At 51.9% G+C, this 13999-nt stretch overlaps 1 protein-coding gene across 2 annotated transcripts; it reads right to left on the bottom strand.

The window, feature by feature from the left end:
• Nucleotides 1-2438: 2438 nt before the first annotated feature.
• Nucleotides 2439-10483, bottom strand: CHI3L1 (chitinase 3 like 1). 2 transcript variants are annotated; one of them, XM_025364778.1, is made up of 10 exons: nucleotides 10122-10483; nucleotides 9817-9846; nucleotides 8688-8889; nucleotides 8076-8132; nucleotides 7139-7289; nucleotides 6231-6352; nucleotides 4674-4797; nucleotides 3978-4160; nucleotides 3269-3385; nucleotides 2439-3093 (listed from the first exon to the last, which is right to left on the bottom strand). In XM_025364778.1, the coding sequence occupies exons 1-10, from the start codon at nucleotides 10144-10146 to the stop codon at nucleotides 2953-2955; spliced, it is 1152 nt and encodes a 383-aa protein (XP_025220563.1). In that variant the 5' UTR covers nucleotides 10147-10483; the 3' UTR covers nucleotides 2439-2952. The 2 variants fall into 2 exon arrangements, with proteins under 2 accessions (XP_025220563.1, XP_025220553.1); XM_025364768.1 differs by having other exon boundaries at nucleotides 2439-3385.
• Nucleotides 10484-13999: the final 3516 nt, after the last annotated feature.

Raw genomic sequence — 13999 nt, 5'->3', positions numbered from 1 at the left:
TCCGTGACCCAGCCGTGCCACTCATGTAACACCCACACACGCCCCAGGAGCCGTGAAGAAGAAGGTTCATGGTAATGTCATTTGTACTTGTAAAATGTGGGGGGAAACAGCTGTCCCTCAACAATGTGATGGATAAATAACTGTGGAGTGTTTATGCAAATATAAAGCAAAGCATGGGGTCAAATGAGCAACTTCAGCTACTCACAGACCCAGTGAGAGCAGAAGAGCAAGGCACACAGAAATGGTGCGTCTCATCTGTCTCATCTGTCTCATCTACATTAAAGCCAAATGCAGTCAACACCGGGCTCTCTTCTTCAAGGTGCATCCGTGGGTGGTAAGGCCAGAAAGGAAGATGAGGCCAGTACAAAAGTTAGGATGGCGATGGCCTCTAGGCGGAGGAACAGGGTGTATGTGATCATGGTGGCTGCAGGGGTGCTAATGAGGTTTCCTTTCCTGACCTGGGTGGTGGTTACACAGGTTCTTACTACATAGTCATTCTTCAAATCAAACAAATACATCTATGCACTCTTTAGCATGTAAGACGTGCTCACAATGTAAAAATAAGTAAATGTGATTTATTCAGGGGCCTCAGCAGCATGCATGCTCTTCCCTTTCCTGGGGACTGGGGACACCAGGGTGTGGCTGCCTCTCAACCCTGCTGTCTCGGCTGGGGAGTGGCAGTGCAGGGCCTGGGAGCCTCTGGATCTGGCCCTCCCTAGATGGCCTTGCCTTCTGCTAGATGACTCCATGTCTTGCCAGGCAGAGAGCGGGTCCTGGAACCACAAGGGCCCCTTGAGGAGTCACTCCCTCATCCATCACCCCGACTGGCCTTCAACAGCCAGGGTGCTGGTGCCCAGCTGGTCCGATCTCCATCCTTGGCCTCTGACTCTGCAGCTATAAGCGAATGTGACTAACCCCACAGGACCCTGAGTCAGCCCTGGAGAGCCTGTCCCAGGCGGGGGGAAGGGCGGCCCCAGGGGAGGGCGGTTGGCTGCCCGTGAGGGCTTGCAGCCCTGGGGTTTCAAAGATCCCTGTGTGGTGGGGTGGGCAGTGGCAGGGATTAGGGAATGCTTGGCCCCACCAGCCAAAGGTGAAATGCCAGGTACCCCCTCCCCACACCCCACCGCACGCCTTGCCGAGTCCTTGCTTTCTTCGCCTTCAGCAGGGCTATGACCTTGGGATCAGTAGCATCTGCCCAGCTCCAGCTGGTTCAGATTTCAGATATTTCCTCCTTCCCTCCACTTCAAACCAGAGTCACAAACCATCACGCCAACTTGTGACTATCCCAAGTCACAGATAATCCAAACATCAGAGAATCCACAAATCAATTCTCTTTAGTTTTGGAGTGTATATCTGGAGTCTCTTTGGATAAAGGCATTCCTGGGGCTCTGGGAATTCAACAGAAGCCTGATGAGAGCATCTCCATCTCATAAAGGCTGGAAATCTGTCTATTCTTCTGAACCACCCCATCACATCCTCCCGACCTCCTATCTCAGTCCAGCTTGAGCAGAGGTACTTTGATCTCTGGATGGGTGGAGGGATGAGTGTTAGGGGAGGGATGAGCAGAACAAAGGGCTAAGCCCAGCCCTAGGACTGCTGACAGATTTCAGTCCAGCAACGGAATGGGCTGCTTCCAAGGTAATGAGCTGCCCCTCACTGGGAGGCTGGAGGGCCATCTCTTAACCACTTTGAAGGGACTCCGGTCCCAATAGGCAGGAAGGGTGCATGAGATGACATCTGCATTTCCTGCTGGCCCTGAGGGTCCAGGGTTCAGGGCTTTCTAACCTGGTCCTGTGATGAGCTCCCACCACCTTCCCGTGGGTCAGAAGAGATGGAGTGTTGGGATGAAAAGACTTCTTTCCCAGGGCCTGCTAACCTTCAGGAAACATAAAAAGTTTCTTTCAATAGGGAATTTAATTTAGAAATCTGGATGGCAATGACTTTTTTTTTTTTTTTTTTTTTTTTTTGAGACAGAGTCTCCCTCCGTTGCCCAGGCTGGAGTGCAATGGTGTGATCTTGGCTCACTGCAAGCTCCACCTCCCGGGTTCAAGCCATTCTCCCGCTTCAGCCTCCCGAGTAGCTGGGACTACAGGCACCCACCACCACGCCCAGCTAATTTTTTAATATTTTTAGTAGAGACAGGGTTTCACCATGCTAGCCAGGATGGTCTCGATCTACTGACCTTGTGATCCACCCTGACTCGGCCTCTTAATATTTGGAAGGTCATCAGCCATGCTTGGGTTAAGTCCAAGGCAGGTGAATCTGAGGATGCTGGCCTCCCACTGGGGCTCTCTGTGGCTAGGCAGAGGACATGGTGGCCTCATCTCTGCAAGCTCAGGGGTCCCAAGCCTCAGAGGAAGGAATCCAGAAGAGATGGGGGAAGGGAGTCCAATGGGTCTAGTGGGCACTCAAAGATAGACCAAAGCAAAGCGCCAACACACTGTTAAGCTCTTGTACTTTATTGAGCAGCTGTGGAATTAGGAAGGGGAAGTAGGATAGGGGACACGATTACGTTCCTAAGTGAAGATTTCAAACTGGGCTTTGCAGAGGGTATAATTAGTATGGTCACTGTGTCTTGTAGGATGTTTGGCTACTTGGTGATAGAGCTTGCCAAAATGGTGTCGTTTGATAAGAACTAGGGGACAGGGAGTTTAAGAAATTCCCTTGCCAGGCTTGGGGATCTGTAAATATTTCCATTAATCAACAAGTGTGTACTAATCCTGAGTCTTACATTGTGATGCCTCACTATCCCCGCAGCCCCATCCCTACCTCCCTGCCCACCAGGGCTGAGCTCAAATCTGTGTGTTGTGGCCCTCTGCATAGGCTCCGAGGGAGGGAGACTGAGGCTCAACCTGGGACTCAGCAGGGCAGGTGATCAGGCTCCTGGCCAGCTGGAGCCAGAGGGGGATGGGGCATCCTTGGCCCCCATGCTGTGTGCAGAAGAACAGAGGGCTAAGTTGCGGCGAGTGCATCCTTGATGGCATTGGTGAGAGGGAAGCGCAGATCCTGGCCACAGAAGGAGCCCTGGAAGTCATCCAGGTCCAGGGCCCATACCATGGCACCTGCCAGCTGCCTGTCCTTCAGGTACTGCACCTGGCAGGGGAGGCCCAGAGGAGCAGGGCTGGGTTCCCTGGTACAGAGTGTGTACAGGGCACATGTGCTCTGTGAGCCCAGCCCAGCCCTCAGTGCAAGGGACAGGAATCTGGCTGCTGGGAGCAGGGCCTCCTTCTTTCTCTTTGTCCTGAGGCGTGGCCTTGGGGAAGCCTACCTTGCTTTTGACGCTTTCCTGGTCGTCGTATCCTACCCACTGGTTGCCTTTGGTGGCATAGGGGACCTGCTGGCCGAGGATTCTATGGACTGTGGCTCCGCGGAGGAAGTCACAGATCTGAGCAGATAACAGGGGAGAGGTCGTGTGGGGAGTCGTTCTGAGACCTTGCAGGTCACCAGGAGACGCCACTCTCCAAATCTCTTTTAGCTCCTGCTGCCTCCTGCGGCCTCACTCTCTCCAGGGTCTGCAGGCTGCATGCGTCACACAAGTTTATATAAAACAGATGCAAATGTCCCAGAGATGGTGGCTGCCTTGGCCCTGCTTAGCTTCTTCCATTTAAACAGAGATGCGAGGCCTGCTGGTTGACACTGAGGACAGGCCCAAGGACACACAGAGCAGCGGAGGCTAGATGAAACAAAACCCTGCCTCTTCACCTCTGCTCTTTCCTGGGCTGGAAGGAAGACCTCAGCCCCATAGCCAGAGGGATATCCCAGGGGCCTAGTGCTGCAGGCCCATGTGCCTGTACCTGCTGGAGACTTTCAGCAACAAATGTCCTAACCTTTCCCTTCCACTTCCTCAGGCATGCGGGGGCAACCGGACATTTTCTTTATTCCCAAAGGAGAAAAAGCAAGAACGTGGTGGGGAATCACCTTCCCCAGGGCTGCTGGTGGTGTGGGGGGAATCCTACCTTCTCCCCTAACTCCATTACCTCATAGTAGGCAAGGGTCCCTGCCTCCTTGGTGAACCGGCCTGGAATTCCTGGTCCCGAGATTGGGGCTCCAACACCAGTCTCAGAAGAGGCCAGAGTGAAGCTTTTCCCGAAGGTGGGGATGCCCATCACCAGCTTGCTGGCAGGAGCCCCCAACCTCAACATGTACCCCACAGCATAGTCCTGGGTGGGGTAGGGTGGGAACAACGTGAGCTGTTAGTGCGCAGGTGCGAAAGATTGAGCAATTAATACTGCTGCTGTCTTGACAGCGATTATAGGTATACGGTGCACTGGGGATTCCCCTGTCCCTCCGGGAACTGATCATGTCACTTTAAAGTGAATTTTACGGTTGCATTCTTGAAAAAAATCCTTTGAGGCATAGGAAGGGACTATTACTATTTGACAGATGCAGAAATCAGGTGATTGGCTCTTGGGGGCACAATGGCTCCCACCTCCTGAGTTCCCAGCTTCTCCCCATTCTGCCCCCTGCCTACACTCCATTTACCCTGCAGACTACCTTCCCAGAGCCACGGAGCATACCCAGACTTTGGGCCTCAGTTTCCTAATCTGTGGAATGGGCCTCATAACCCCTGTCTTGCAGGACTGTACTGAGGACTAGAGGGGTTGGTGTGTGAGCACTGGCAGATGGCAGGTCTTGCGGCCCCTTCCTGGCCCTCCCTCCTTCTGAGAACTCACAGTGTTGCTGAATCTGTCAGGACTCGCATCCTCCTGGCCTCGGAACAGGGGACTATGATGGCCTGTGGTCCCACGCCAGGCTCCATGAAAATCGTATGTCATAATGCTAATGAAATCCAGGTGTCTGAGGAGGAAGGAGATGGAGGGTGAGGCAGGAAATTATTAATCGAAAAGATTTAGGCCAGGTGCGGTGGCTCACACCTGGAATCCCAGCACTTTGGGAGGCTGGGGAGGGTGGATCATGAGGCCAGGAGTTCAAGACCAGCCTGGCCAAGATGGTGAAACCCCCGTCTCTACTAAATAAGCCAGATGCGGTGGCAGGTGCCTGTAATCCCAGCTACTCGGGAGGCTGAGGCAGGAGAATTGCTTGAACCTGGGCCGCAGAGGTTGCACCACTGCACTCCAGCCTGGGCAACACAGTGAGATTTCATCTCAAAAAACAAAAAAACACACAAAAAACGAGGAAAGCTTTTGGGCTCCCATTTAAGGCTCCAGCAGGATGTGAACAAGGGAAGCAGACAGCAGCCGAACAGGCTGCTAGCCTGAACCCCATTGCTGGCACACCACCCTGTGCCACTCCAGGGCATGGGCTCAGGGTCCCACAAGGGCACTTCAGTCAAGAATGGGTCCTCTGTTATGCCCAGCACACGTTTGGGAGCTGGCTTCTATCCCACCTTACCCCCACCACTCCTGCCATGCTTATCTCAGTGAAAGCAGATTCAAAGTAGCATCAACAGACAGCCTGGCGGGGAAAGACAAGGCCAAAGGATGACCTGAACCTAAGAGGCACTGGGTGGGAGGAGGTTTTGCACACCCGCAAAACCCGGTGAGCCCACTGGGGGCGGATTGCATGAATACGAGCTTCTTCAGATATGTGGGGCAAATGTTTGAGAGCCACCTGTTTCCCACCCTCTAAAGAATCCGTTTAATTAAGCACTGAGTTCACACCTCCCTGGGATCCTAAAGGAAGCTCTGAAGTCATTTTGGAGAGTCTTTGTTCCTTACTCCTGGGTTTCCCGAGACTCATGGCTCTGCTCTCTGGAGAGATGAGGCTGCTTGGCTGCTCCTTGTTCCTCACAGGCATGAGGGGCGGGGTGAGGATGAGGCGTGGGGCCAACAGGAAAGGGGGAGGCCTGTGTGTGTGAGAGAGCCTTGAGGACTCCCCAGCACTCTAGAAAGAGGCTGCTGTTGGCCTTTCCAGGGCCCAGCACTCTGCTCAGCCTGGCATGGAGAAAATACTCTGCAATGGCCAGAGGGTTTGAATAGCTTTTTCCATTTCCCTTTCCAAAATACTTTCATAGCAACTCTCTCAACTGCTCAACAACAGCCCAAGTGAAAAAGGAAAGGCAAGGATTGTTATGCACCATTTGACAGATGGGGCAACTGAGGCACAGGGCAGGTAAGCGACTTGCTCAAGGTCACACATCAAGGCTTTGGAAGAACTGGGACTGGAAGCCCAGTGTCCTCAGTCTACATGCAGTGCTAGGGCTGGGGGTGGCGGGGAAACAGGAGTGTTGACAGAGGTTCTGGGGAGGCTGCCTGGGGCAGGAGACTCACTCGGATATCTGGGCAATGTCATAGCTGCTGTCAATGGTGACCTTCCCCGCAGACACTGCTGCACTGAGCAGGAGCTGCTTTTTCCCTGGCTGGGCTTCCTTTGCAAATTCGGCCTTCATTTCCTAGATGGGAGACAGGCAGGTGAGAGACAGGGTCCCAGAGGGCACGAGAGGTAGACTTGTCGAGGGGGCCTAGGTCTCTGTGCATCCCATTTGCTATGATCTCCAACCTGCCTGGGGCCTGGTGGAAGTGATAAAGTGGCTCATCAGTGGTCCCATCCTCAGGTCACCCATCCTTTTCCTAAAAAACTAACTACTCTTGTCACCAGACCCATGCACACCCATCAGCACTCAATTACTCCCTGTCCTGGAGGGAGCATCGGAACAGTGGGTGACCCCTATTGGCCCGCAGATGACTTTGGGGGACATTTGCCTTTCGGTCTGTGCTTTGTTCTAGCTGGTACGTGAAATCCCAAAGTTAAAGTGATTTTTATTGGTATTGTGAACAATTTGTTTAGACTTCCTTCTGCCCCTGGTAACTGGAGATGCTTGGGCTGCCCCAGACAGAGCTGAGAGCCGCTGGACGCAGTGCATGCTGGGTATGGGTGGCATCAGGATGGGATCGCAGGATGGACAGTGGGCATTGCACTAAGTGGGTAGTGATGAGTGGGTGCTCCGCTCAGTCACAACCTTCCACCTCTTAGAACCCCACTCCCACCTCCCACCATGGTCACAAGAAGCCTTCCTTGCTGTGTGAGGTCTTCAGGGCACTGGGTCCCAGGACACTGCAGCGAGGCTTAAGTCTCTCTTTACCTGTCCTCAGGAGGACAGCAGCTGAAGCCAGCTTCTAGCCCACCCGATTGCCTCCTACCTGCCCATCTCCCTCCCTGTCCCTGACCTGACCAGCACCTTGATTAGGGTGGTAAAATGCTGCTTGTCTCTCCGTCCAGGGTAGAGCCAGGCAAGGTCCAACCCATCAAAGCCGTGGGTGCGCAGAAATGGCGGTACTGACTTGATGAAAGTCTGGCGACTCTGGGTGTTGGAGGCCATCTTGGAAAATCTAGGACCAAATCAGCCCCGTGGTGTGCTTGCTCAGTACTGATATGCTAGGTGCCTTGGGCCTTTGGTGGGGTTTCCAGGACCTGCAGAGCTGGGAGCCTGAGGCCACACAGCTCTGGGAGGGCATGACTGGGAGAGGGGTCACCTCCAGGCATGCATGTGCCTTAGAGCCAAGCATTCCAGGTTTCCTAGTCCTACTCTATCACTTACTAGCCAGCCACTCTGAAAGGTTATAACCTGAGTCTCAGTTTCATCATCTGTAAAATGGGGACAATTATAACAGCTCACCGTGCTGTTGTGAGGACGACATGGGATCATGGGGAGACAGGGTGCTAGACACAGAGAGAGCACCCAGCACATAGGTGCCAACAATGGCCATACCCAGCCCCATTTCAAGCCCTGCTCCAACCCCACCTAATTCGAAGACTCCTCCCAGGGTCTCCCCACTCCTCAATTTCACCATTGGTTTCCATCTGTCTCTTTCCAGCCCTAATGGCAGTAGCCCCAGAAGTCCCATATTTTCGGGCCTGTGAGGTAGTAAATAGAGCGTCGGCAGGGAATTGGGAGATCCACTGTTAACTTGCTGTGTGACTCTTGGCAAGTCCTGCTCCCTCTCTGGGCTCTGCTTTCTTTGCCACACATCAGGCAGGCCCCTGACAACCAGGTAGGCCTTGTACCTAACCAGTCTGGAGCCCCTGGAACATCCCTACCGTGGGTGGGGGAGACCCAAGCTCCTCACTCCTATGCCATCATCCTGTGCCGTCCTGCCCCTGGGAGAGGCTCCTACCTTTGAGAGCCAAAGTTCCATCCTCCGACAGACAGGAGCGTCTTCAGATTGGGGTTCCTGTGGGGCACAGGGAGGTGGGGAGGGCAGGGGTGGAATGTGGTTGTCATGACACTGGGTGTGGCCCCATGTCTGAGAGGCCATAGTAGGTTTCCTGCTTTGGGTGAGAGGCTGGGTTAGGTTGCTGATGTCCTCCCATAGGACTTCTTGGGAATCCCATAGAGATTCATAGTGGTGGATCTCTGAGGGGTCACAGGCTTCATGGGAGTTACTCTGAGGTCTGCTGCCCATTTTTGTTTTCCCCAGTGGAGAAGACAGAGTATGGCAAAGTAGAGTCATGCACATTTTCCATGCTCCCTGGAGAGCACGTTGGTGGGGGGGGAGAGGGTTCCCCCTTCCCACAGAGGCTCAGCTGTGCTTCCATCTACACTCTCTCATCACCCCAAATATTGCCCAGCACCTACGGTCATCCCCTCCGCCCATTTAAGCCAAGCCCCTCTAATTCTCCAGTCATAGATGAGTAGGGTGGGGCCTGGCCCATCCTTCTGGGTGGGGTTGCCCTGCCCTGGGACCAGCCCAGCTGGTCCCTCCTCTCCTGGCCAGCCCTGGCCCAACCTGTTCTTGAGTGTGTTGAGCATGCCGTAGAGTGTCACATCATTCCACTCCCAGGTGTCGATGTGATCGTTGCTTATATTGGCAAAGCTGTAGATGACGTGGGTACAGAGGAAGCGGTCAATGGCATCTGGGAAGCAGCTCCCATCGCCTTCCCGGTACTGGGACCAGCTGGTGTAGTAGCAGACCAGTTTGTATGCAGAGCCTGAAGGAGAAGTCAGGGGTGGGGCCCGGGCCAGGATTCGGCAAGAGACCTCCGGCTGAGCCCAAAGCTGAGCACCAGTGGGGTGTGGGGGTGGGTGAGGAGGAGTGGGATGCAGATGGTGAGCAAAGTCATAATTCTTAAATGAAAGGAGCTGGTTCAGGTCCCCCTGCCTCTGGGGAGTTCCCTGACTGGTGAAAATAAGGCCTGTTCTGAAAATGCTTAGAAAAGATCAAATGCAGGGATGAATACGCTACAGGCGTTGTGTGGGGGAAGGGTAGGAGCTGGTGAATAAGGGTGAAATGGGACCTGGTGCCAGCACAACAGGCTTCTTGGAAGCAGTAGCTTTGTGGGAGGGGAAGGCCCAAGACAGCCTGTGTCACAGATGGCTCTGGCTTTCAGGCTAGCACCTTTAGTGACCTGCAGTGAGGTCCTTCATCCATGAGGGACTCTGGCCCACCCTTCTCTGCTTCCTGGTGAGACTGCCTTTAACTTGTAACCCACCCAGAATGGCTGTCCTGTGCTCTCTCAGCAGGTCCCCCAAGCTGGGGCACAATATCACAATGGACCAGCAAGTCCTTCCTCGCCTCTAATTCCGTTTCTCCTGCTGCAAACAATGTGGGCATCACTCATCCAAGCAGCTATTGGGCAACTGTACTAGCGGCTCCCAGGGACTGTTAGTCAAAGCCTTCACTGAACCAGGACCTTTAAAAGTTTCTTATTTTGAGAATTTTCACATAACCAAAGAGTATAGTAAAATAAACATCCATATACTCCTCACTCCGGTTTAGCAAACGTGAATATTTCCAAGCCATTGAAAGCACAGAAGAAACTGGCCAAGTGTTCCCCTGGATCTAAGACCTCTTCCACACCTGCCCTGTGCCCTCACCACACCTCTGGACTTAAAGTAGGGGTGGAGGGATTACTCACAGCACTGGAGCAGCACCAGGACCACAAAGCCTGAAGAGAAATCCAGGGTCAGACCCCTGCAAGTGCATCCTGCCCTTCCGCCCTGCTTCCTCCCCCAAGCAACTGAGAACCCCCCTCATACCGTCGTGCCCCCACCCCACCCCGCCTCCTGGTTGCAGCCTCAGTCCCTCCCCTGGCCTCTGGCTCTGCTTCCCCTTCCCCTTTCCCCACTCCCTTAGTCCCCTACCCAGCAGGTAGAGGGCTCTGCCGGCTGTCTGGGCCTGAAAACACGACACTGATGGATTGACCTTGACTAGCCCCGGTACCTGTTTGAGCCGCCTTCACACACATTCTGGCTGCCGCAGAGCAGGTCAGGGTGTAACCTCTTCCCTTGCCCACGGCTCCTGGTGCCAGCTACCTAGACAGGGCCTCTTCCCCAGGCCCTGTACTTCCTTTATATACCTGTCCCACTCCACTCCCCGACTCAGCAAACCAGCCCTTTTATGGGAACTGAGCTATGTGTCAATGAAGGAATCACGAGGCTGGCAAGTGGAGGCGGGGGAGTACTATGGATTACCAGAGGAGGGTTGAGAAACCACAGAGTTTTGAAAACTTTGGGTCAGGTCTTCATGAGGCACCTGCCAGCAGAGAAGCCACCAGGGTGATGATGGGGGGCTTCCGGAGATGTGACTCAGCCGCATTTCCCAGCCTTCCTCCCACTCCTGCACCCCACCACTGGCGCTCTTGCCAGCAATTTCCTGGCTTTTCTGGCAGCCTCTACCTTTGCATCTTCAGCATTCACTCCAGGCCCCTGGCCAGGTGGAAACTCGGCACAATTGAGTTACATAAGCCACAGTGCCCTGAACAAGGCTGTTGTTTTCTTCCCAGGCTCAGCATTGCCCTGCCTGACCTACCCTCCTACCCTCCCCCTCACCCTTTCTCTGTGTCTTCAGGCTGGGCAAGGGCCAGAGAGCCTTGGGAGGAAGGAAAGCACACAGCCTGAAACTGAGCACTCCCTTTTGGGCTCATGTCTGCTTTTTTTTTTTTTTTTTTTTTTTTTGCAATTTATGTGCTGATTATTTAGAGGGAAAGACGGGGAAATTCCCAAGAATGGTTTAAGCCCTGGTGCTATTTTGTTTCCGTTTTGAAATTCCTATAAAGATGAGTGAGATAGGATCTTTTGCAAGCTCGGTGCTGCAGTGAGGCACTACGGAGGAAATACAGGCCCTACAGGGCAGCTGCAGGGAGCATCTCAGATCAGTCAGCTCCCCGGCTCGCTCAGTGAGGCTTTGGAACCCGAGCCTGATGATACAGCCCCTCTCTAAATCCTTCAGTGATCTCTCATCACTCCTAGGACAAGAACAAAACTTCTTAACGAGGCTCTCTGCCTGATTATGTCCCTGTTTGCGGATACTTTTTTTTTTTTGGCCAAATATCCAGGACAACTCCATTCTTTGCAGGCTTAATAGGCAGTGAGTGAAAAGTTCAGATCTCCAAGAGCCAGAATGGATCCGAGGGCTTCTCAAGAAAGTATGTTTATTTTTCACTAATGTTAGGTAATAATCGAATTTTGTCCAGGCTGGTTTTGCAGCTCTCTCTTGGTGCGGTCTCTCTCCTCTCTCCCTCTTCTCTCCCTCTTTCCCTTTTGTCTTCCTTTAAAACTCAGCCAGTCTCTTCCCTTCATTGTAAGAGGGGTGGACAAAAAGTGGCTTGTCCAGAATCACGCTTGGTGAATACTAAAGGGGCATCACTTTTCCTTTTTAAGATGACTGCCTCCTTTTGTACCCAAGATGACTGACAGCAATGATAGTCAATGATAGCTTCTTCTTGTTCATTTGGGGCGCTGAGAGGAGGAATTCTAATTTCTAATAGTGATATTATGAAGTGGCATGCAAATGCAAAATTTTTCACCACAGAGCACAGGGTGTTAAGAAAACACCTCCTATTTTCACTATCTTCCTTTGTTAAAAATTATTTCATATTACATTGGCCCAAGCCTTGCTGTCCTATGCTCCCTCCAGCTCAGTTTATTAATTCCACATGTTCTGTCTGAGGGCAGCTTTGTCACAACGAATGGCCAAGATACCCCCTGGGCCTGTGTCGACAGGATTTGCCAAGCGTCCCATAGGCTTACCACCTCCCAGCCTTATCTCAGGCCATGACCCCCACACTCCCTATATTCCACTCATGCTTGTATGTTTTTTTTTAAATCCTTATATTTGCTCTACTGACTCCCACCACAGGGCCTTTATATATGACATCCACTTGCCTGTAAATAACTATGAAAGATCTGAGATTTTATGCTGCTTGCAAATTAATGAGATAGCTACAGTTTCATGGATGTTGGCAGAAGACAGGAGACTCCTAGGTCAGAGACAAAGGACTTCATTATCCATGGCACAGCAAGCAGCATGAACTTCATGTTTGGGTCAGTTCCCCTTAGCCCCCAAGTCCCACAAGGGCAGTGTTGGAGGAGCCCGGGTAGATGCTGTGAATGCAATGAGTTACATCACAGCAGAGGAATCACTAGTTTAAGGAACCCAAATCTTTCATGCTGAGCAGTAAGCCTTCCTCACCTTGGCCAGCCCAAGATAAGGGAGACACTATCTTTATTACCGGACAGTAAACAAATCTGCCTTTTGGTCTGGAGGGGGACACTCTTTCTATCTTCCAAGGCTGTTTGCTGTGCAAACATCACTAAAAAGATTGCCTAGAGCAAAGAAGCCGGTGCCTCTGCCCATAAGCTGTGCAGGAAATGCAGGCCACCCATGGAGAATTGCAGCCTAACACTGCTCTTCTTTGGCTGCTTTATTCTTCCTCATCCTTCAGATTGCAGCTCAGCAGGCACCTTGTCTGCAGAAAAGGCAATCTCCAGGTGACAGAAAACCTGCTATGGGGCTGTCAGAGCACTTTGTACCTCTCTCCTTAATACGTGACTCAGTTATAATTTTATATGTTGTGTGTGGGAGTGGATGCTTTATTGTTTGCCTCCCTCACTAGACTACACACTCAGTAAAGGCAAGGGCTGGGTCATTTTATCCACCTTTGTATCTATCCCCAGTGCTTGAGACATAGTAGATGCTCAGTAAAGTACTCATTGAATAAATTAGTCAATGAACACATGACCTCAAAATGGTGCATAACTTCATACTCTTATATTTTGAGTTTAAACCCTGATGTTCTCAAAATTTCATCTCATTCAATAGTTTTTGTTACCCTGTGAAGAACTGACTCAGGAGGTGCCGTAAAACCACAAAACAAGCTTCCTGACTTAATTTCCCTAATCAAACATTTCTAGGCCCCACAGTACATTGATAGTCTTCAATCAATGCTTGTTAAGCAAGTGTACTAGACTAGTTGCCTCGCACTGAGGTAGACAGTAGAGACAGAAAGGTGAATGAGAACAGAGAGGCAGTCCCTGTCCTCATGAAGCATACAGTCTGGCCAAGAAGATGGATATTAAACAAAGAAAAACAAGTAATGTATTACAAAGGAAAGGTAGGTGTTAGCCTGCCCCCTGCCCACTGCAGCCCCACAGAAAAAAACTGTGCAAAAACCTGGGGCAGGAAGAGGCTGTTATGTTCCAGGAACCAGAAGAATTCAAGAGTGGTTGAGGCATGGAATTAGGGGGAGGGAGCTCAAGAGAGGCACAAGGCGAGGCTGGATCAGGAGGCAGAGGGTGGACATTACCACCATTCAGAAAACAAGTTCCTGGGAGCCTGGGCTGGCTCCTTGGGCACAGTGGTTTTGAGGATTCCTTCATTTTGCATGGCATGTCAGGGCAAACAGAGGTGGTGTTGACGCCCCACCAAATACTTGAGGAGAATTCTCTCTTTTTCAAGCAGTCTCTTCCTCCAGAGGATGGACTTCTGCCAGGCAGGAATTCAAATCATCTCCAAATCCTCAGCTCGGCGGTGGTGCTGGCGCACAGTAGAAGCTGTCGAAGACTCAGAGGGAGAAACACTTAGAGAAGAAAACAGTTGCTTGTGAAAAGCGGAAGCGAGTCAGATTTCAGAAAGATGGGCTCGTCAAACACGAAACGCAACAAGTATTTGAAGGGGAAAAAAAATGACCCAAGGTTATCACGTTTGGTGGAGATCAGCATCGTTTTTACAACACAGCTTCACTTAACAGCATAGCAAAAATCAGGGATGAAATTGTTTTTGTCAGGGAATTCTCTTTTTTTTTTTTTTGAGGTAGGGTC

Source organism: Theropithecus gelada, chromosome 1 (genome assembly GCF_003255815.1).
Source record: "Theropithecus gelada isolate Dixy chromosome 1, Tgel_1.0, whole genome shotgun sequence".
NCBI classification, from domain to species: Eukaryota; Metazoa; Chordata; class Mammalia; order Primates; family Cercopithecidae; genus Theropithecus; species Theropithecus gelada.
This window is presented reverse-complemented; position numbering and strand designations above follow the sequence as displayed.